The sequence below is a fragment of the Gastrolobium bilobum genome, unplaced genomic scaffold (genome assembly GCF_033153095.1).
Source record: "Gastrolobium bilobum isolate Gb01-03AN ecotype WA unplaced genomic scaffold, APGP_CSIRO_Gbil_v1 utg14970, whole genome shotgun sequence".
NCBI classification, from domain to species: domain Eukaryota; kingdom Viridiplantae; phylum Streptophyta; class Magnoliopsida; order Fabales; family Fabaceae; genus Gastrolobium; species Gastrolobium bilobum.
In genome coordinates, this window is record NW_026899194.1 from 411,769 (window position 1) to 435,854 (window position 24,086).

General features: G+C 33.8%; 2 protein-coding genes and 2 non-coding genes across 5 annotated transcripts; 3 read left to right on the forward strand and 1 right to left on the reverse strand.

Moving 5' to 3' along the window:
• The first annotated feature begins 615 nt into the window (after positions 1–615).
• LOC133288147 (small nucleolar RNA R71) lies at positions 616–721 on the forward strand. Its single transcript, XR_009748332.1, has one exon. It is a non-coding gene; the product is annotated as a small nucleolar RNA R71 (small nucleolar RNA).
• Positions 722–10,500: 9,779 nt separating this feature from the next.
• Positions 10,501–11,599, forward strand: LOC133288124 (21.7 kDa class VI heat shock protein). Its single transcript, XM_061485822.1, has 2 exons — positions 10,501–10,851; positions 11,140–11,599. Exons 1-2 carry the CDS (start codon positions 10,542–10,544, stop codon positions 11,415–11,417), a joined length of 588 nt encoding a protein of 195 aa, XP_061341806.1. The 5' UTR covers positions 10,501–10,541; the 3' UTR covers positions 11,418–11,599.
• Positions 11,600–13,462: 1,863 nt separating this feature from the next.
• Positions 13,463–13,535, reverse strand: TRNAA-AGC (transfer RNA alanine (anticodon AGC)). The gene has a single exon. It is a non-coding gene; the product is annotated as a tRNA-Ala (tRNA).
• A 2,966-nt stretch (positions 13,536–16,501) lies between these two features.
• On the forward strand, positions 16,502–23,884 carry LOC133288110 (kinesin-like protein KIN-14N). 2 transcript variants are annotated; one of them, XM_061485806.1, is made up of 16 exons: positions 16,502–16,516; positions 18,154–18,298; positions 18,396–18,505; positions 18,617–18,736; positions 18,853–19,035; positions 20,375–20,584; positions 20,670–20,744; positions 20,832–20,978; positions 21,056–21,194; positions 21,307–21,416; positions 21,903–22,064; positions 22,170–22,387; positions 22,646–22,727; positions 22,870–22,974; positions 23,061–23,165; positions 23,626–23,884. In XM_061485806.1, the coding sequence occupies exons 1-16, from the start codon at positions 16,502–16,504 to the stop codon at positions 23,803–23,805; spliced, it is 2,106 nt and encodes a 701-aa protein (XP_061341790.1). In that variant the 3' UTR covers positions 23,806–23,884. The 2 variants fall into 2 exon arrangements, with proteins under 2 accessions (XP_061341790.1, XP_061341789.1); XM_061485805.1 differs by lacking the exon at positions 16,502–16,516 and adding an exon at positions 17,756–17,950.
• Positions 23,885–24,086: the final 202 nt, after the last annotated feature.

A 24,086-nucleotide genomic window follows, 5' to 3' on the forward strand; every position in this document is an offset into this window, starting at 1 on the left:
GATATGGGACTGAAGGCTGAGCAACAGGTTGCTGCCTTGGAAGTTATTGGTAATATTAAAGAGGGAAAAGGTGGTCTGGTTTGGGCATTTGAGGGTCCAGCTTGCTGCCCTTGCCCTTGAAAATATTGGGGCTATTGATTCTGCCTCCAACCTTGATTAAAATTGTTGGAAAAATTATTTTGGTTCCTAGTGGAGTTTCCCACATAATAAACAGACTCGGGGTTGGATGTGCAGCAGTCAAACAAATGGGGCCCACTGCAGAAAACACAAGTTTCACTTGAGCTTATAGCTTTGACTTGAGGTTGGGGCATTGGAACTTGAGGCTGAGCTAATCTTGCCTCAATTGCTTGACCTTGGTTTCTCACTAAAGTGGATAATGCATCAAACTTGGCTGAAAGAGCTGTTACAGAATCTACCTAATACAAACCAGCCACTCTCCTTGGCTGATTTCTCTCATCAGGCCATTGGGCATAATTCTGAGTCATTTGTTCCAACAACTCATAGGCTTGATTAGAGGACCTAGACATAAACATGCCATTAGCAGCAAAATTTGCTAAGGCTCTATTTTGAGTGTTAAGGCTGTTGTACAAGGTTTGTAACACTGCCCAAGAGGGCAAGCCATGGTTGGGACATTTCTTCAGAAGGATCTTAAATCTCTCCCACACATCCACTAAGGTCTCACCATCCTTCTGGATGAAGTTGGTGATATCACATCTGGTTTGCACTATCTTATTGGATGGGAAAAATTTCATAATGAATTTTTCAGCCAATGTATGCCAATTGGTTATGGAGTTGGATGGAAGGGAGTTCAACCACTCTTTGGCTTTGTCAGGCAATGAGTGAGGGAAAAGCTTCAATCTAAGTACATCATCTGAGATATTGGAATTTCTAAAAGTATTGGCAACTTCTATGAAATTCCTAAGGTGCTTATGTGGGTCTTCCATCAGTAGACCATGGAACTGCCCTATATTTTGGAGCATTGTGAACATCACAGGTTCTAATTTGAAAGGCACTGCATTAACAGGCTGGGCAATACTTGGGTCCAACTCATCCAACACAGGTATGATAAAATCCATCATGGACCTATCATTGTCATCTATTGGCTGATTCTCTATCCTCTCACGTTCTTTTTCATTCCCATTTCCATTTCATACGTTCTCCATTTCTCCAAAATCTAGACTTGAAATCTTTCTATTTGCTCTCTAGGTTCTTCTTCTAAGCCTAAAGGTCCTCTCAGGTTCAAGGTCAAAAGCTTCTGAGAAACGGTGTGAAGATGCACTCATGCACCCTTTGAACTAAAAAAATTAAACCTGACTAGCTTAAAAAACTAAAAATCCTATTCAGTATTTTCTTAAAAAAAAAACAAGCAGAACAGAAAAGAAATTCAAACAGAGACAGTATCTCCAAATAGAATTGTAAAACAGTAAAAAAAATACAAACTAAAGGAACGAAACTACTAAAAAAAATAAAAGACTGACACGAAAAAATAAAGAAATAAATTAACTGCCATGAAACAATAAACTAAAAAATTAAATGACAAAACAATTATATAAAACATGGCAGACAATCAGAATCTTAACAAAAAAAAATTCAAACTATCATTATTTCAGAGAAAAAAATAAACAAAAATTAAACTCAGAAACAGCAATCACAAAACAAAAATCTGACAATGTACGCCTTTCGATCCCTGGCAACGGCGCCAAAAACTTGTTGACTTGCTAACAATTATGCAAGTATACGCGACAACAAGTAATATAGGACTTTTGTGAGTTTCAGTAATCATTCCCACAAGGATCTTTTTGGCGAAAAAGTACAGAAGAAAATCTTGCAATTGCCTAGACTGAATTATAAAAAAAAAACTAAAATTAAAATTGGTTAAACTGAAAATAAGAGGAAATTAAATTTCACTTGAAATGTTCTGATTCAAACTTGAGATCACTTAAAAAAAATAAAAAGTAGAAAATAAATGGAGAACATGTTTTTGGTATTTTCCTATTTGATGGTATTTTCACAAAATTACCTGAAAATTTAAATGAAGAATCAGAATTAAAAAACAATGGTAGGAGTTATAATTGAAAAATTGGGTTGGGTTTTGATTCCTTCCGTACAACTCTTGATGCAAGGTACTTGAGAAAAAATTCTCTAAAAAATTATTTTTTCGTTGGCAGACATTTGTAGATTTTTAATCCCTTAAAAATCTTTTTCCCTTTATTCCTACACAACTTATCCCTAAGTTGGTGGAATTCGGAGCTTGAAGTTCAGGTCCTTATACCACATAGAAGAGTAAAATTCACTCCTGAATCACTCCCTCAAGCAATCCCTTATTTGAGTCTATAAGTACAACTCAGTTTCCAGAGAAGAATATTTCCCAATACCCTTCTCCCAACACACATAATCTATTCGCCCAAAATAGAAAATGCATTCAAATAACAATGAGAGTTAAACTTCGGAAAGTAAACATTCATATTAGAAATATAAATTGCATCATTCACTATAGTTGGGGTCTTAAACACTCAACCCTTAAAGAGTTTAGCTCATACCCATAAGGGTTGATCTACAAAAACAGAAATGCAGAAATTACAAAGGAAACTAAAAATTGAAGAAAAATAAACGCTACAGTACGAATGCTATTTACAGAGATAGCTTTGTCACTGTGCTCAACATCCAGAATAGCACACCCAAAATTTACAGTATCCAATCATTCAGAAAAATAAAGAAACAAAAAATAAAAGAAGAAAGACTGAGAGAAAAATTACAGAAGAAGAAGAAGAGCCTACAGAAATTATCCTTGCTCTTTTATACTCAGTCTCACATGCATGGACTTCACGCCTTCCCCTTTCACAGAAATCCCATGCGCTCCTTGCTCTCTCAAATACTCCACCAAATGGATTCCCTCTCCACGCTTGTAACAACCTCCACGTCACGCTTCGGTTAGGGTCAAGTTTCTAGAACTTTGGTCTTTGAATCACTATAGGGAAAAGCTTGTGTGGTTCGATGGTTAACAAAAATAGGAATGGATGATCGATTGGATGGCTGAATGGTTGGCGTGAGATGAGGTGATCGAAGGACAATGGGGGCTAGGGTTAGAATGGCTAAGTGTGTTTACCAAATTCCTTTTCCACGCCGACCCCTTTTCTTTCTTCCTTTCTTTGCCATCTGATGACTAATTAGGTCTTTCTCTTTTCTTTTCTTTCCATTGGGCCTCTTTGATTTGGGTTCCTCGGCCCATTTCTTTTTACTTCTTCTCTTGATTTGACAGCCCATATTTTTCACATCTTTTTACCTGAGACATAAAAACAAACAACTCACTTTTTTTTATTTCACATACTTGCACTCATTGCAATTGGAATTTAATATTAACCAGAAAGTATTCTTTTTCTCACATTTTTATATCATTCATCATGTGTTTTAAGTCATATTGCATAGACTTATCAGTCACCTTCGAAGAAAGAGAAGATTTCTCCAAGAATTGGGTTCACTTGACCCACAGCGAGTGGCTTACTGAGTATTTCATATTGAAAAGGAAATTCAAACGAAGGTTGAAGAAGAATTATGAAGATATGGTGCCACACGAGCAAGAAGCTTTTGAATAGGGAAACAAGATATGGAAATAGCAGAGATGCCCCCGCAATTTTCACTTCAAGCTGCTTATAACAATGTCGAAGAGGAGGAGGATCAAGATCATATAAACCCCATGATCTTAGCAGAAGATTATGTTTCATTAGCAAGTCCTAACCGTAGTGAAGACCCTGTGCTTTCAGCCAAAGGTAAAGAGGTGGCAATGGAGATTTGGGATCGGGTCAAGTTAGACCTGGAGACAATGCAGAACATCACCCAAGAAGCAAGAGATACACTAAATCGGCGTAAGGAGCGTAAAGATGACCCTAAGCTTTCAGAGGAGTATCGTAACAAACTCAAAGGGAAGATGCGTGAAGATCATAACCAAGGTATCGTAAGACCCCAACAATTATTGTTGCATTCTTGTATATTTTATGTTTATGTTCTGTTTTAGTTTTTTTTTCTTTCCTTGATGACTGCATGCATGAGTGTTTCTGTTCTGTTTTTTATTTTCTGTTTTGGGTGACATATAAATAGGATTAGATACAAGCATACAACTAGGGGTGTCAATATGGGTTGACACGACACGAATTCGACACGACACGAATTCGACACGACACGAATACATCAACACGAACACGACACGAATTTTCATTCGTGTCAAAATCTTCAACACTGACACGACACGAATTTTTTGCGGGTTGACACGACACGACACGAATAACACGCAAAATAGGGGACAAAATCGTAATTGACAAAAAAATTTAAAAAAATAGATCGAAAATAAATAAATAAATAATAATTAATAATAAAAAAATAAAAAAATAATAATTAAAAATAACGGGTCGACACGAACACGAATTCATAAACACGAACACGACACGAATTTTTTGCGTGTCATTTTTTCCAACACGAACACGACACGAATTTTTTTATGGGTCAACCCGAACACGAATTTTCGTGTCGTGTCGCGGGTCGACCCGCGTGTCAAAACCCATATTGACACCCCTACATACAACTACAACTACCATTTTATCTTAACTTCAGTTTCAACCAAAAGAAAGTTCCAATCTATCCAAACAAGGATAAAGTTTCTCAAGAATACCATATCCTGAAAAACCACAAACATAGCCAGCCATTGACATGTTACAAGAGGCTTCCCACATCACGTTATTTCTACGACCACTGCAGTAATTCATATCTATGTTTTTATCAATGCCAGGATGAAGAACAATTACCATAAGCAAAACACATACAAAGCTTTTCAATTCACACCAAATATGCATACGCAACAACATTCTCAGCATCTAAATTTTCATTCAAACATAACCTTGAATCATCACTCACAAATATCAACTACTCTTGTTACTCCACAGAAGTTTAACCAATATTAGTTACAATGAGCAGTTCATCAAATCAATCAGTTCACAATTCAAAGTCTTCAGACAAGTTCATGACTTTCTCTACAGGACTTGCACATAACTCAACAGCAGTTTATCCATCAATCAAAGAAAAAGACTGCAGTTAAAGCATCACCACTCAGTTTTCAGTGTTACATCAGTATCAAAGTGCAATCAGTGACAAGTAAAAAATAACCAAGGAGATCATGACTCCTTATTATATAACACAGAGAACTACACTTTCACCAAACAGAAAAATGAAAGTGAATCAAACTCTTTCCTCACTTATGTTCATCACTCAATAATGCATGGAGTTGTTTAACTCACATCTTTACTGGGAATAGCCTCAACATAGGCTTGATAAGCTGCGTTGGCTTTTAAATGATACACAAATCAGACTTCAATCAGAAGGACATTATAAGCTGTATCTTAGCAAGTCCTAACCGTAGTGAAGACCCTGTGCTTTCAACCAAAGGTAAAGAGGTGGCGGTGGAGATTTGGGATCGGGTCAAGTTAGACCTGGAGACAATGCAGAACATCACCCTTGAAGCAAGAGATATATTAAATCGGTGTAAGGAGCATAAAGATGACCCTAAGCTTTCAGAGGAATATCGTAACAAACTCAAAGGGAAGATGCATGAAGATCATAACCAAGGTATCGTAAGACCCCAACAATTATTGTTGCATTCTTGTATATTTTATGTTTATGTTCTGTTTTAGTTTTTTTTTTCTTTCCTTGATGACTGCATGCATGAGTGTTTCTGTTCTCTTTTTTATTTTCTGTTTTGGTTGACATATAAATAAGATTAGATACGAGCATACAAATACAACTACCATTTTATCTTAACTTCAGTTTCAACCAAAAAAAAGTTCCAATCTACCCAAACAAGGATAAAGTTTCTCAAGAATACCATATCCTGAAAAACCACAAACATAGCCAGCCATTGAGATGTTACAAGAGGCTTCCCTCATCACGTTATTTCTACTACCACTGTAGTAATTCCTATCTATGTTTTTATCAATGCCAGGCTGAGGAACAATTACCATAAGCAAAACACAGACAAAGCTTTTCAATTCACACCAAATATGCATACGCAACAACATTCTCAGCATCTTAATGCATGTTTTCTTGGGGAATAATCGGGGATCTAGAGTTCTTTCAAGATCACATAGATTTAGGGTAACAAGGAATTGAGCCCTAATTAAATTAGAAAGAATTGATTGGCAATATATTAAGAACGGATTCTTGGCAGTTTATTTCATAACATATTGAGGAGATTGGGGGATGTCGAAACCCTAACTACACTCGTTTTTAATTCGTAATCAATCATCATCTTTTCCAATTGTCTTTTAATTCTGAATTTTTATGTTATTGCTTGTTCTTAATTTTAAATCCTTCAATCACAATTCTCTTCATCTTATTCTTAATTGTCCAACTAAATTGCGGTTAGGGAACTAGCGCTTGAAAATCTGATCCTCGTGAGAACGATCTCGTACTCCGGTACCCTTGGTTATCCTTCTTTAACCATCTTGAAGTTGATTGGCTATTATCTGCTGCCGAAAAGATAAAAAGGTATTTTATTTAGGGGATTTGTTAACCAATGTTATTTGGATTGTCTTACCTTATTTCAGAGAATTGAGTTACCTTCAAACTGTGTAGGATTTGAATTGACACTTTGCTTACGTCTCCCAACTAAGACCATGGTGCAACCTTCATGTGCATGCTCAAAGAAATACTTGGTAATTCCTTTAGAGGTTCCAATTCTAAGAAAGAAAAGAAAATTAATGATGTTTTCATGAGCATTCATTGACTCTAGACTCAACGAATGAGAATCGGATAGAAACATATAATGGGATAGAAATTCATCAGAAATTTGATGATTGACGTGTCATAGGCTAATATAATAACTAGATTGTAGACTTATTTAGAATTTATTTTCTAAGCCTGTGAGTAAATTTTATTTAGCCCTTACGCTTCCAATTTGCTCATGAGTCACAACTCTCTCCTCAAGTCCACTCATGGGCTTCAAGTTTTGGCCCTGTTTGTTTGAGTTTTTTTTTTTTTTTTTTTTTTTGAAGAAAAAAAAAATTGGGGGTGTTAGTGTTAGTCCCTTCAAGTTTTTCTACCTCTATGCCTGTTATTATTTTCCTACAAAAAGATAAGTTAAAATATGATTTCTTTCTATTGTAATTGTAAAAAAATTGAAGGATCGTATAACTTAACATTGGAAGATAATAGGGGATTTTAATTTTTTATCCATGAACAAAAACATATCATATTCAGATTTAATAATTTTACCTGTAGATCAAACTTTAACACGACACGATCCCAACACATTTTGCGCCCCTAGTTTTGCATTGTATGAGTAAATCAGGACAATGATGCTAATTGCTGGACTAGCTGAAGGGCTGGGAAAGAATAACTTTAAACAAGCCCAAAACAATGGCCCAAAGTGATGCCACAATCCTCAACTACATCACAAAACACTTAGTAATATGTGACAGGTTGACTCTAACTTCATATTCATCGCAATAAGTTTTCGCAAATTATTTATTAGTTGTCGTGAAAATATTAACATGATTAAATTGTCATAAATTCCACTTATAAGACTTAATAGTGTGGATTACTGCAGAACTGCCGCAGCAGGTTAATTAATACATGAAGGCATTGTAGCATGTTCTGTTATTTAACAAAACTTAATAACCAAATCCATAATTAACTTGTCAATACTTGTGATGAATTCCTTGAACATATACTTGACATCTTGCTTACATAACTATAATTTGTTAGTGCGACTTGTTATATTAAGTGAAGCTTTAGCTATAGATTAAGTTTATGTAAAATAGTTAGAGGCTATACGGCTTATTAGCCTATTAAAGGTTTGATTTATAGGTCTGGTCTGATCTATTTTAAAAAACTAAAAAAAGCCTAACACAATCTGTAAGGTTTACCAAGTTGTAAACTAAAGTTTATAGGCCCAAACTAAACTAAATATAAAATATAAAATTTCTTATTCACAATGATCATATAAAATAATATTTTCATTAACAACACATGACATAATGAAGATCACATGAAAATGTTCATAAAGATCATATGAAAATTTCATATATATATACATATAATTTGCACTTTCTTTACTAATTTAATTTAATATTATATTTTAAATTTTAAATAAATATTTATTATTTGTTAAAATAATATCAATCATTTCACCTTGAAAATTAGTGTTACAAAACATGATCACAGAATACGTCTTTAAGTAAACAATATATATCATAAATATATTATATTATTAAAAAAATAAATAAAAGTTGGCATATGGTCTAATTTTTAAGAAAAAAGTATCTATCATTTTAAAAGATATAACGTAGTGCTATTTTAAGAGAGAGAAAAAATAGATAAAAAAGGAGATAGAGCTTCGTAAACACTTCTTTTTTTAATAACAAATAAAAGTTGGCATATGTCTCTGTTCTGTTTTTTATTTTCATTCTTTCCACCTAATGTTCATTCTCAGTTTTCAATCTTTCCTTGATGACAAGATGTCCCTCCAACATTCATTCCGAAGAGGACAAGCACTACATTTTAGAGTACATTCCAAGCCTCAAGGAATGTATTTCTCACTGCAGCAAGTCCTTTGAGAAAGTACTTACACAGTGATTTTGACCGAGAAGATTGTAGAAGAGTTTTTACTTCCAATGTTGAGGGAAAATGAAAACATTGAGGCAGGGATACCTATAACTGCCTATGATATCCATGGGAATGTGTTTTCTATGATGTTCAAGCTATGGATGTAAAGGGTGGCAAGCGTTTGTCAAAAAACATGCATTGCAGCCTAATGATCTGCTTAAAATATGCATGTTTCGTCATAGGGAAAACAGCAATATATGTTTTGCCCTATTCGTCCATGTAATGTCCATATGAAACTGTTTTGGTAGTTAAGTAGTTGTTAAATAGTTGGTAGTTGTCTAGTACATGCATCTGGTATATTTGCATGTATAGTGTGAGCTTTGTGTAAAAGGAGAAACTCTCTTTGTAAACTTTTGATTCAGTGAATAATCAAATGTTTCTTTTCAGTTTTCATTGTTTTTCTCTTGCTTCTCGCTTTGTCACTCGTAGCTGAACCTAACGAAATTGAACACCTTTATTTCCAACTGCTACATTTTTTGAGGTAGGTGGGGGGAACTTGGCTCATACTAATTTAAAGATTATAACTGCAAATATTATCACCAGCACCCTCCAAAGTGGCTTCAATATTCGACGGGCTATAAATTCTAAAGATACCAAGCTTGCTTTGGCCCAAAAGGCTAGTCTATGAGATGTCCCATACTGAATGATTAACATTCCCTTAAGCTTCATTGCCATCGGTCAAAAGTTCAACGTCCTTACCAAAAAAGACATACAAAAGTTTACCAAAAAAACAAAAAAAACATACAAAAAAATATGCTCGTTTAGATTGAGAACGTGCATCGTGACAATAGACACCCATTCCTTCCAAGCATGCAAGAGTATTCCTTCCAGACAGCTTTTCTTTGTGGCAAGGCATATAATGAAGAATATGGGAAGTTCATTTATTTGGGTCCCTGGAACAAAGCAAGCCCCACTTAATTAGTGTAGTCCGTTCAACAGATGAATCATTATGAGTAGGTCTCAGATGAGAGTGTAGGGCACGGTGGTTATGTGGCTGTATTGTGACAGAGTAATAGTAATGTGATTTTGTGTGCAAAAAGTGTCTTCTCAATAGAGTAGTGTGGATATTTGTAGGTGAGAGAATATTCCCTTGACATGAGAGCCTAACAGTTTTTGCCATTGTGGATCCCATTAGGTGTAGGTGTGTGATGAGGGAGCATTTGTTTAACCTTAGGGCCTAAGGGTGTAGGGTGTAACCCCTCTAATGGACCTTAGTGGTTGATCCAATGGATTGAACTTGTGTGGCCAACCCAAAATAAATTCCTCAGATCTGATTATGCATTTAACAAAGATATTGAAATTTAGCTGTGTTGCTAGGTATGAGCGGTCACTAATCAATAGCACTACAGGTGGGGGTGAGAATATGTGTTCGATCTTCTCCAGTACCATTTTTGGGAAGGGTTAAAAGTTTTAATCCTGGATCCGCCCCGAACAAAATTGTCTCCCGTTGAGGATAAATGTGGTTTATAAAAAAAAAAAAGCATGACAAGAATTCAACTAGCATTATTTATTATATTACACATAATTACCCCAAAGCATTCCTAAAAGGACTTCCAGATTCTGCTAGAGCATCCATAATAGCCCAAGACTTTTAATTTGATTAGTATCCTTTATCATATTTTTCCACATTTTGTGCTAGACAACCAAATTACAATGGGCTACCACAACCACATTTCCTTTAGCCATACGTAAAATGCCTGACATAGTTTCTCTTTAGAAAGAAGAAAAGATCTAGAAAAGAAAATATTCCCTTTAACTTTACACCCCTCCAAATATGCCAAAGGAATTTGTTCTGTGTTTTATGAGATAGCTTCTTTCACACTATTATAAGAGAAAGGTCACAAAACTCTCTCCACCAAAGCCTCACAATTTTTCAGTCTTTCCAAGCAACAATGACCAGTTCTAATAAGAAGCTTGAGGTTCAAACAGAAGATCAAACTCCACATAAATGGAGTATTTCATTGGCAGAAGAAGCATTCAAAAGATTCTTCAGCCAGGTTAATCCAACAGTGCATAAGGCTTTTGGTGATGGATCACTTTTCAGTCCAATGTTGTTTGGGAAGTTCTTTGATCCTTCTGATGCCTTCCCTCTATGGGAGTTTGAGTCAGATGTCTTGTTATCTCATCTAAGGAGCTATGGCCAAAGCACTGTGGATTGGCGTCAAACAGATGAAGGCTATATATTAAAAGCAGAAATACCAGGTAACACAAATAGCAAAATAGCTTTAATCTTTTTTTTTTGCAAACTGAATCTGTGTTAAACAAGTTATGAAACAATGAAACTGTCTCATCATTTGAAGAAATGGGAGACTTCACCTTGAATAAAAAAATTTCTTTACCAGGTTATAGGTAATAGTAACAACAGAAAATTAACCTATTATACGTACAGTGGATCTTTCAATCAAATAACCAATTAAGTTTCCTTAAATTAAATAAGAAAAGTGCTTAACTAGTCAAAACTTGTGTGACACTAGTGGTTTGTCAAAACAGGAACTGGGAAAAATAACATTCAAGTGCATGTTGATAATGGAAAGGTTGTGGAAATTAGTGGACAGTGGAAGCAGCAGCAAAGAGACTCAAAGGCAATTGACTGGAGGTGTGGCAATTGGTGGGAATATGGATATGTAAGAAGGCTTGAGATGCCAGAGGATGCAGATTGGAAGAATATAGAAGCATATATGTATAATGACATTTTTTTAGAAATACGAATACCAAAGAGCCAACATGGTTGTGATCTTCCTCAGGGAAAGGGAAAGGATGTGGCTTAAACAATTGCAGCAGCAGTGTAATTTTAAAAGAATAATTGGTTGTGCTACTACAGTTTGTTACAATCTAATAGCAACTTCTATGCAAATGGATACAAAACATTTAACAAACTTAATGCATTAATAGGCCTTCTGATTATGTGAAATATATGTACAAAAAGAAGGGAATAAAAAGAAAATTGTGGCGTATAAGACACATTGCACTTTTTTTTAAAGAATATTAGAGCTGTTTAATATTTGTTATTTGTGATCATCAAAAGAAAAAAGCATAGGACTAAATTTATATAGTAACTGGGGAGTAATATGAGGAATAACCAGTGCAATATTAAAAATCCTGATCTCGATCTTCTTCCACCAAAGCATAAATTATATTTAATAACATATATTCAGGTAAATTTTGGAGACATGATATAGGTCCATTTCAAAGGGCAAAAGATTTAATGTTGCAATAGAAGTTATATAAACATTTGTTTCATGCTGAAAACAAGATGCAAAAGATGCAGTGGTAGGTACTTCTTATTCGTAAGTTTAATAACATATTAGTCATGAAAACTCAATTGAAGACAAAAGATCTCTAAGGAAATTTAACATTTGCCTACTTCAAATAATAATTATATGAAGCACACTGCATATATGAACAATAAAAATGTTACTAATAAAAGGACAATTGTCTTGAGCGAGAGGAAACATATACCAGGTGTGTAACGAAATGGGAATGGCACAAATGGACCTAAAACACTGCTGATTAGTTAAAACCTCACCATAGACTTGCACAGCCACTCCTACTAACACATCCCACCCAAAAGCCAAATGGAAAATGAAACTTCATCTCTTATATAGGCACACTTGTTCAAGAAATAGAATGGCATTAGAATATGGGTTGGCTTTTTCTCCTATCAATGTACATAAATTATCTACATTGAGTCCAAAATAATCTTTTTTATTATAATTTTTTAATTTTTTAACCTAAAACGATGTCATTTTGAAAATAAATGTAAATAATTTATCTACATTTACTATAGAAAAATTAAAGCCTTAGATTTTATGCAATGAAGCAAATTTTGGAGCTAAATAAGTGGAGCACAAATAAACTTGGTTTGGTGTAAACCTTAAGGGAGCGTTTGGTATGAGAGATATTTTTTTTAACCGAGAAAAAAAGATTGTTAGGGATTTGGTAGGAATTTTTTTATCTAGGGTAAGTTACAAAAAAGTGTTTGGTTGGCCAAAATTTGCAAGAAAAGTTGGGTTAATTTTACTGATGCTATGTTTGGTTGATAGTAAAATATTGATGAGAATGTGAATGAAATTATCAAAATACCCTTCATTTTTTAATATGCCATCATCAAAAGTTGCTTTTTTTGGAAAAAAGTGAATTAAATGTACCATTTGAGAATCCAAGATCAAGGAAAAAAAATACCAAAGATTAAATGGAACAAAAATTTGCCTTGGTGTAGTTCAAAAAATAAATACTGGGTAAAAATATTTCTTGTCATTTTGTTTACAATACTTATACTAAACATGGTAAATAAATATTCTCCACCCCACTTTCCCATCATTCCATACCAAATACTCATACCAAACACTCCCTAAGGGTGTGTTTGGTATAGGTTTTATTTTTAGTTTAATGGGGAAGTGTAAGTGGGTATTGGTGTATACCACGTTTGGTACAAGCTATTGAAAAAAAATACTATACAAATTGAAAGGATAGGAAAAGTGGTTTGTATTGATTTTTGGCACAATAACACTGTTCCAAAAAACACATCCTAAGACATGGTATTTTGGATATGGATGGGGAAGTGAAAAATTGTGTAATGAAAAATGTTCCACAATAACACTGTTGCAAATATTTCCCCGGTAATATTTTGATCAACCAAAAATTGTATTTCCTAGTAAAAAAAATTTTATCCTCTACCAAACACCCCCGAACCTTAAACATCAGTTTATTGCAAAGACAGATTCCATTGGTTTTTTAATCAGAAAGACACAGACAACTCAACTGTTCCGTTTAAAATTGAATTTGAAAAAGAGAAATCAACAAATGATACAAATGGAGATGCGGGGTATCGATCCCCGTACCTCTCGCATGCTAAGCGAGCGCTCTACCATCTGAGCTACATCCCCATGTTGAACGTTATAGAAAAGTATTTCATCACAATAATCGAAATCGCGAACATTATACAAAATGAAAGGGGGTTGAACTATCACATGCCACTTTAATATTTTTGGGTCAACTTTTATTTCACAAAGTGATATTTATGGGACAATTGAATAACTATATACAAGTTCGACGAGGGGACCAACACCATAGTTGTTCCTTTGAGAAAGATAATGACGAAGCTGTTTGTATTGGTTTTTTTAAAGATAATTATGTCTATTTAATTGATTGGTCCATGCTTTCATATCAAAATGTCATTAATATCACATTTAGTCTTTAAACGTTGATCTCAATAGTTCGTTTAGATGATTGAGTGAAAAATATCACAGTACGAATTTATCAAGCTCCTAAGATACTATCTATAATAACTTAAAAGAATAAAATTAGTATCACCAAACACATGGATATTATCATGTTCTCTAGGTAAGCAATTTTGCTAGAAACAAATAAAGAATTACATGTTGATATTATCATGTAAGCTTCCAAAAACCCAGCAGGCCAAAAAATTCAGGTAGTACCAAAATGCTTCCAAGACTCAATTAGGTCAACCAATGTTCATCCTGCAGCTTTAATTGTAAAGCAAAAGATTCCAGAATAATCATTCATTCATGACACTTGGAGAAGCGATTGAGCTAGACATGTTTTGCTGGCCTGCAAAGTGAAACGAACAAACTATACTTGAGTTTATTTAATTACTCTACTCCCATGAATGATAAAACTCAGTTTATTCTATATCATGTGGAAGTCAATTAGCCACACCAAGCAAAAAGTGCTCTATCATTTATAAACCAACAAATCGAAAGGTACCCTTTGTTGTAAGTAGTAAATTATTTATGAGTTATGACCAAAAGCTTTGTATAATACACCCAAATTATAATTATAAAGTCAATAAGGATTTGTTATTGGTAGATCAATGACTTTATTGAACTATAATATTCAATACTTACCAAACAACTATGCAGTTATTATATTCATCGCACCTAATTGATATCTGTTTCTAATTGAAAATGAACCTTTATACATGCTTAAGCATTAAGCACTTCATTGCTTCACAATCTAGCAAAGGAAATTACACAGGCGGCTTCTTTTTACTATCTTTTTTTTTTTTGTTAAAATCAATAGTAAGATTTCCTACCCATTTTCACATTGATAAACAACTATTTTACCCAACAACTCAAGTTGATAAGTGAATGGATTTTATATTTCTCTAACATGGATATTATACATGTCCATTTTTTTTATTCTACCTTATGCTGACTTAAGTCTACTAGAAAATAGGGTTGTAAAATTTGAACTTGTGATTCATTGAAAATTCGAACTTGATCATGAATAAATTTTTGTGCTACTGTTGCACCAAGATTCAGTGCATCTCACCAATGAGAGCATTACACATCATAGGGGATAAAAAAAATTTGACAGAAAAAAAAACTTTTGCTGACATGTAATATTTCTATTAGTGGGATGTACTGAATCTTTGATGTAACAGTAGCAACAAAGATTTATTCCTTGATCACGGAGTCTCATAAATAACTCTCATCCAATAACTCAACCTGGTATGTGAAATTGTTTTATATTTTTCTAATACATATTACATGAGAAGAGAGATATAGAGTGAGTAACCTGCAAGACTTAGTTTGTGCTAAACAAAGACCAGATGGTTTCTGATTGAGACCTTTGATCTTTTGCCGACAGTCCATAGCTTCCTAAGGGCAAGATCCGAACATCTAGAGTGAGATTATGACACAAGGAATTTTGAGCTTTATTCTACTTAACATGGAAAGTGATGTTCACTATTAGTGTAGTAATGCAAGACGCATAGGACAAGACTTTTTTTCTGGTGCATAAAGAGGAAGATAAGTCAAATTCAATAAGCATATAGTTGAAGAAGAAGCCTCAAAAGCGATGTCATAGGAAAAGGACAAGGAATGCAGCTGAGTACCAAGAAGTGAATGGAAACACCAACTACTTGTATCATGTGGGATGGTATGGTACATGCTTTCACTGTTTCCATTATGCTAAGTTGGCACTTGGCAGAAAAAGCTGGTTCATTAACTTTTCTAGTAAATGAAAGGGAAAATTCTTAACTCTCATCTTAAGCAACAAAAAATAATAGTTGTTTATTTCTGAGCAGGTTGGCAAAGTTTGGATTTGGAGGTAGTTCTGTTGGATCCTGGTACAGCAGGGGAAGGAATAATGGTAATTAATTTATTCCTATTTTTTAGTTAAAGAACATTAAATTGGACTTATTTTATTTTTGTCACCAATCTTGTTCTTTTGCTCCTGCAGATTTGGGGATGAAATTTTTAGATCCAACTGGATTTACCATCTAACATTTTCTTATAGAAATGTAACTAGTTATGAAGCACCGACACTTTAAAATTTTTGACGTGTCGTGTCCGACACTTCTCGACACTCCAATACCCATTGCAAAGACTCAAAAAAGATTCAAAAGTTATGTTGCGTTGCATTTTGAGTTCAAACTATTAGATTCGTTAGATTACGGTTACTATTTTATTAAGTTTAATATAAATATTTGGGATATCTTATGTTTCTTTGCAAAATTGATGATTATTATAAGTTTAGCTTTATTTTTTTATTAAATTATTGAATATTAAATATAATATACATTACATAAGTTAAAAATATTATATAATATCAAAATGTGTCTTAACGTGTTGAAATTTAACATTTTTTAGAATTAACGTGTCAGAGTGTCGTGTCGTGTCGTATCCCGTGTCCCGTGTCGGTGTCGGTGCAACATAGGTAACTACAACACAAATTATTTAACATAATTATTGTCTTGTTTATACTTATGGTAATCATGTTGAACCCAACAAATTATGCAGCACTTTATTCTATATTATTGCCATCTTTCTAAAATCATAGCCAAATAAATATTGAAATAACAAGAGAGGGTATTGTAAAGGATTATATGCTCATATTTGAGGTAGCACATAGCCTTTCATAATTCTTTCACATATAAATAAGCATGATTTTCAACGCCCAAGTCTGTTACATATACTTTTCAATTTGTTGAAGTCTTAATCAATAGGTATATATATTATAGCTATGCTCAATCTAACCAGCATTATAAGCATTATAAACAAAGGCAACAACAAATACAATAAAGACGGTTGGTCTTGGACGTACTTACAAGTTACAAGTTTGTTTTTTGTTCAAAAGAGATTTTTTAATGATTAAAAATATTTAATTGATTAGTTAATGATAATTACATTAGGATAAATTAGTTTGTTTGTTTTTTGCATAAAAGTTTTAGAAATTAACGTTTCTCATATTGTAAGAGATAATTTTATATTCTACACATAGATAAAAGTACGTGGAGTCCATGTGAGAAGAGACAAAAAAATATATAAACTTTATACACTTTTATATATACAGAAAAAATAAAATTATCTTATAAACATTAATCTCTAAGTTTTATATGAAGAAGAGTAAATATTATTTTTTATAAAACATTTGTTTGGTAATTAATGAATTGCATGGGAGAACGAATCTTACACGTGATGAGCAAGAGCTGAATTTAAAAGTTCAAAAAAAGAAGAGCAGTAAAAATCTAAACAAAGTCTTAGCTGACAAACAGTACCAAACACAACACAAACAGATCTACAATCTATTGGAAGTTCAATGACCAAGATAACAAGATAAAACCTATTTCTATTTTTCAACTCTTTTCTTCTTTTTAAGTATCTTTCTCTCTTCTTCTTCCTTCTTTGTGAGTGTGTGTATGTGTGTGGATCATCACCAATCTCTTCTTGCTAAAGCAAAGGCTTTGATATCTTGTTAGCTTTCAACACAAGCCATGGCCCCACAGTACTAGTCTCTCTCTCTCTCTCACATACATAAACAACATTTTCTCTTTCCTTATTGTGGTGAGCTTCAAAATGGTCACCATGAACTAGAACTGCCCTCCAACATCACTCACATTCACACCTTCAAGCCCTTCAAAGCTCAAAGGTTCCCCCTTTTCTCATTTCCCATGATTTGTTTTCCATCTTCACCTCAATTTCAGTCATGGGTAGTTTTCATATTTGCTTAGTATAAGTGAAACGTCCCACTTAAAATAAAAAATAAAAAAGTGATCTTTTTTGTTGGGGTTTCCCAAGTTTGTGGTTGATGAGCTCCTCATAGACAAAGACCAACAAGTGTGAGCAGAGAAAAAAAAAAAAGAATGGTGGGAACTCCAATTAACGGAAGAACAAGGCCAACTTTTGCAGTTGTAAATGGTGGACATGATCTTGGCCCGAGTAGTACTCCAACAAGCAATGCTGGGTCAGATAACGGAATTATAGAATTCACAAGAGAGGATGTGGAGGCTTTGCTGAATGAGAAAGCCAAAAGGAAGGACAGGTTTAATTATAAGGTCAGCTAAAGTTTGTGGCTTTCTTGAGTTTATATATTTTTCTTCATTTCTTGTTTTGGCTATTTGGGTTTGAGATCAAAGGGGATGTCAAGTGCTATGTACAAGGATGTGGGCCTTTAGTTGACATACATGGCACATAGTACTTCTTGAAGTACTGCTTGATTACCATTACCATGTATTAACATTTGACTTTGTATTTTTAGGAAAGATGTGAAAATATGATGGATTATATAAAAAGGCTTAAGGTTTGCATCAGATGGTTCCAAGACCTAGAGATGAGCTACTCACTTGAGCAAGAAAAGTTAAAGAATTCTTTGGAATTAGCCCAGCAAAAATCCATGGAAATAGGTAAAGTTTATTTTTCTTTTCTTTTTTTCCCTTTTGTTTTTTTTGTAAAATCCTCTAAAGTTTGTGTGCTAATGTGGTTAGATTCATTTAATTACAGAGTTGCTGCTCAAAATCAAGGAAGAAGAACTAAATTCAATTATTGTGGAAATGAGAAGGAATTGCACTTCTCTGCAAGAGAAATTAATGAAGGAAGAATCAGATAAATCAGTAAGTGAGATTTTCAGAGCAGTGTGATTTCAAGAGTGAATTTTTTGGTGCAAAAAGCAAGGGAAAGGTTAATAATACATATATACTTTTTATTTTCTTTGAAAACACAAGGTGGCAATGGAATCTCTTGTTAAAGAGAGAGAAGCTAGGCTTAACATTGAGAGGTCGCAGACTACACTAACGGAGGATCTTGGAAGAGCTCAACGAGAGCTCCAAGGTGCAAATCAGAAGGTAAAATAACAGTGCAATTCTAATTCAATAAGTTCTTTGCACTTCTTATTTGATACTATTAGTCATGTCAGGAACTATTCGTATAACTAAATGTCTACATCAATGGATTTCTGCAGATATCATCCCTCAATGACATGTATAAGCAGTTACAAGATTACATATCAAGCTTACAGCAGTACAATGGAAAACTTCATTCAGAGCTTTCTTCGGTTGAGGAAGAACTTAAGCGTGTAGAGAAAGAGAAGGCTACTGTAGTGGAGAACCTCACCATGTTAAAGGGCCAACTTACTTTGTCTGTGGTGAGTTTGCTTTGGTGTGTGAGCTGTTTCAATTTGGAATTCAAGTAATTAGGGGTAAGAAAAAAAATACTTGGAATTTTAGCAGATACCTATAACTCTTTTAATAAATAAAATGTGTAAGGTGCAACTTTTGTTAATGAGAATAGGCCGTTAGGAAGATATTTATGACTTGTTCATTCTTGATTTTGGCTAATGGGGATGTTTAGAAAATGATACTTCTAAAATACATTGAAAGCGATAGATTTTAGAAAAATCTTCATGTTTTTGAATGACTATACTATGTCTTCATTGGTGGCCGTATTTTTTCTTTCTTTGTTGCTGTTTCTATTTCATACAAAGTAGATCTTGTTGTGCACAACCACAACTTTGGAGAGTTTACTTAAATTATGCTTGTAGAGTTCTTGAGCTCTTCACTCAAGGATAAGATGTATTTTTTGTTTGGTTTAGGCTGAGTGATTTGAGGTTGTTAGTAAATAAATTCTTAAAGAAAATGGTTCATTGTTAAACAAATAGCCATGGTTCTTGTAATGATGAGCTTTCGATGATAAAGAGTAACAGAAATTTCTTTCCCCCTAAAGCATTAACACATTACTACATGTTTAGAACCTTCAGAATTTTCTTTTGACCTTTTCAAGAAAATGAACATAGAGAAAAAAATGTTTTATCTTTTAAAACATTTGCTTGAGTCTAATCACTGATGATAATATTGAGATTGACAGTTCTTAAGATAATTTTTTATCTAACTCAGTCATTTAAAGATCCCTCCTTGAAAAGGCACAAATACATCCAAATCATTCAAAAGAGCCCCTTGCATGCATAACCTTATCAGACAGCTATATTGTGTTGATCCTAAAGCACCTAATGCTGTGTGGTTCTTTATTTGTTATGCTGGATATTGGCAGAAACTACTTGATCTTAGGTATATCTGCAAAAGTGTTTTTTTTTTCGAAAAAAAAAAAAAATCACGAAGTGTCCTAAAGATCTCATAATAGTCCTTAATGGGAAGGACTAGAGATTGGCAAGTTTGATAGATCTATTTAAAAATTTGTAGAGTTTTGTATCTCTCTTTTATCTTAATGAATTTCTTTTTTTCAACATCAACAACACCTTTATCCCAAACAATGAATCTCTTTTCTTATTCAAAAAGATAAAATAAAATTGTGGAGTTTTAAGAGCAGATGCCACATGGATTTTATTTTATTTTTTGTAGGTGTGCTTTATTTTTTATAAATTTCAACCATAAGTAGATTTGGGTTCTGGATTAATTATTACTGTCCTTCATGAAATTCTACTAACATGCAACTGCTATCTCACATAATTTCATTGGTTGTTTTATTAGTCTTCTCAAGAAGAGGCCACTAAACAGAAGGATGCTTTGGCTAGTGAAGTTGCATCTCTTCGAGTAGAGTTGCAACTAGTTAGGGATGATCGCGACTGCAAATTATCTCAAGTGCAAACTTTATCTTCTGAATTAGTGAAGTTTAAAGATTCTTCAGAAAAGTCCTGCTCTGAACTGGACAACTTGACTATAAAAACAAATGAACTAGAGGTTGATTTATATCCTGTTTCCTTTTTGGTAAATATCACATCCTCTTGTTATTATGTAGACATGAGATGATGAATTTCCTGCACAGGAAAAATGTGCTTTGCAAGATAACCAGATAAAGGCATTACAAGAACTGCTAACAACTGCAGAGAAGAAACTACAGGTAATGAGGTATAAATTTATAAAGAAAAAAAAGTAAAAGAAAGTGTCTCATTGGACTTATGATATGATGGCTTTTGTTGCTCATCAGGTTTCTGATATATCTGCAATTGAGACAAGAACAGAATATGAAGAGCAACAAAAACTTGTAGATGAGTTGCAGACACGCTTGGAAGATGCAGAATATAAACTTATAGAAGGGGAGAAGCTGAGGAAAGAATTACATAATACCATTTTGGTAATTACCTGAGCCAAAATTTGTTAATAAATTATAAATAAATAAATTCCACACAGTACTAATCTCCATTTTAACAGGAACTAAAAGGGAACATCCGCGTGTTCTGTAGAGTGCGGCCTTTGTTACCTGATGAAGGTTGTAGCACAGAAGGCAAGATTATATCTTATCCCACATCAATGGAAGCTTCTGGACGAGGCATTGAATTGACCCAAAGTGGTATATAACTCATGATGCTGTCATTGAAGTTGTTCTTTTTCTTATTGATGTATGCTTGTTTTAGTTTATCACTGAATCATGTTGTAACTTATGTTGCTACTTTTTTTTTTAGGCCAAAAACATTGTTTTACATTTGATAAAGTTTTTGCACCCGACGCATCACAAGAAGAAGTTTTCATAGAAATTTCACAGCTTGTGCAAAGTGCTCTTGATGGTTATAAGGTAATTTCTAAGTTTGTCTTTGTTGAAATATATAAAATCATTAATGTAGCCTCACCCAACAGCTTAAGCTTTTGGGTTGAATTAGTTCTTTACATGGTATCAGAGCCTCGTGTCCCGGGTTCAATTATCACCGTCTCCCACTTTCTCTTGTGGAATTTTCTTAGCACAGGTAGGTGAGCCTGTGCATTATCCACCCTTCAAATCCAGTGGGCTCTCGTGTGAGGGGGCGTGTTAGAGTATAATATAAACCATTAAAGAGGCCCTCACCTAACAGCTTAAGTTTTTGGGTTGAATTGGTTCTTTAGAGTCTTTTATACCCTATATAGCATTTCAAATTACATTATATACATAGCTGAAAGCCATTGCACGATTGGAAGTAAGTTATAGGAAAAAAAGAATTCTAAAAGACTTCATAAATTTATAAGATGCATGTTTATCAATTTGTGTGCATACATGTTTAGCACTTAGGATTCTATTCTTTTCCAGGTTTGCATATTTGCCTATGGTCAGACAGGGTCAGGGAAAACCTATACAATGATGGGAAGGCCTGGACATCCAGAAGAAAAGGGCCTGATACCTCGTTCACTAGAACAAATATTTCAAACAAGACAATCTCTGCAATCCCAAGGCTGGAAATATGAAATGCAGGTCACATAAGAGTATTTTCTTCTTTATTCACTCATCATTGCAATGTTTATAAATTTTCAAATATGATGTTGAGACATGAGGTTTTTCCTTCATAATAACTAACAGGTGTCAATGCTGGAAATATACAATGAAACCATTCGTGATCTGTTGTCTACAAATAAGTCAACATCAGATGCAACACGCCTAGAAAATGGTTCTCCTGGAAAGCAATACACAATCAAACATGATGCAAATGGAAATACACACGTGTCTGATCTTACAATAGTGGATGTTAAGAGTATAAGAGAGGTTGCATTTCTTTTAAATCAAGCTGCAAGTAGCAGGTAATTACTTTACAAGGTTCCTTTCTAGGCTTCAAGTGTTTGTTCTTTGTGGTTATGTTAAAACCTAGTAGGGAGGGTTTTGTCACCCTTGTGGTCTTACTCGGTTCGAATCTGGATTAGTCGCCGCCTGTTGGCAGGCGAATACTAGATGATTTATTCCAAAAAATTATTTTGATTTATTTATAACTGGAAGTTATAATACTTCACTTTAGGATGCCAAATTTAACTATATTTGCTTTTCTATTTATTTCCTTTTAGATCTGTGGGAAAAACTCAGATAAATGAACAATCTTCAAGAAGTCATTTTGTATTCACTCTTCGAATATATGGTGTAAATGAGGTATACATGTTTCTCCTTTGATAATAATTGGAAGTTTGGAACCATGTTTCCTATTCCTTTCTTAATTTCTGTCCCAATCTTCCATACAAATACTAACAATCTAATACGCATCAAATTGCAACCTATCTTCTTGTTCTGCCAGAGCACTGACCAACAAGTACAAGGTATTCTAAATCTTATTGATCTTGCTGGGAGTGAACGCCTTTCAAAGAGTGGATCAACCGGTGACCGGTTAAAAGAAACTCAAGTATGTAATGCAATGATGTTTTCTATTTCACATAGTTCTGTTTATTTGATTTCCAATAATCTAAACTTTTTTTCCTTTGTAATTAGGCAATAAATAAAAGTCTATCATCATTAAGTGATGTGATATTTGCCTTGGCCAAAAAGGAGGATCATGTCCCATTCAGGAACTCAAAGCTTACATATCTACTTCAGGTGATTATTATTATTACGGGGAAGGATTTGTTTACAAACTTCTTTTTACAAACTTACAAATTATACTATGTCTGACCGGTAATACTCTACTCAAGAGTGTATTATTGGTCAGACATAGTGTAGTTTGTAAGAGTTTGTAAACAAAAAGTTTGTAAATATAACTTTTCTCTATTATTATTATTTTCTTATTTTAAGGTATTCTTTAGTCTTTACTATACTAAACTCTATAATATTGCCAGATTTTTCTTACCTTGATGAATGATATGCATCTCTAAATAGTGATAAAACAAAACTAATGTTTTATCCTTTATTATGTAGTAAATAAATCATATTACAAAGATAGAGACCATAGATAATTCATGTCATGGATTGATTTTTACAATGTTTGATTTTTATCTTGGTTGCTATCTTCTGAACATTTGAAATGATGATCTAATCTATTGTATACAATGTTGAACAGCCATGTCTTGGTGGGGACTCAAAGACATTAATGTTTGTAAACATCTCACCTGAACATTCTTCAGCGGGTGAGTCACTATGCTCACTAAGGTTTGCGTCAAGAGTGAATGCTTGTGAAATTGGGACACCTCGGCGTCACACAAACGGACGTCCTACAGAGTCTCGCTTGAGCTATTTCTAATCTTTACATAAATGAATATATTGTTTTAACATATTTGTATGATTACTACGATAAAACCAAAAAAAAGCTTTAATTCTAACATAATGCATATAGCTTGTATAGTGAACAAGTTACTAAGTATTTAGTTGATAAATCTCTCATTCTTATAGTTCTATTTGTAATGCTGCTGAATGTTATACATTTATGATGATATCAATGCATTTACAATTATTTAAAAACTAGAGCTGATTTGACCAGAAAATTTGGTTAAACGGTCAAGTCACTGGTTTGAACAATTCAAA

Coding starts and splice junctions, on each gene's coding strand:
- LOC133288110 (XM_061485805.1), top strand. CDS start 17,759: ATGGTGGGAACTCCAATTAACGGAAGAACAAGGCCAACTTTTGCAGTT. Junction 20,745..20,831: donor CTGCAGAGAAGAAACTACAG/GTAATGAGGTAT, acceptor GTTGCTCATCAG/GTTTCTGATATATCTGCAAT. Junction 22,388..22,645: donor AATCAAGCTGCAAGTAGCAG/GTAATTACTTTA, acceptor ATTTCCTTTTAG/ATCTGTGGGAAAAACTCAGA.
- LOC133288124 (XM_061485822.1), top strand. CDS start 10,542: ATGACCAGTTCTAATAAGAAGCTTGAGGTTCAAACAGAAGATCAAACT. Junction 10,852..11,139: donor ATTAAAAGCAGAAATACCAG/GTAACACAAATA, acceptor TTGTCAAAACAG/GAACTGGGAAAAATAACATT.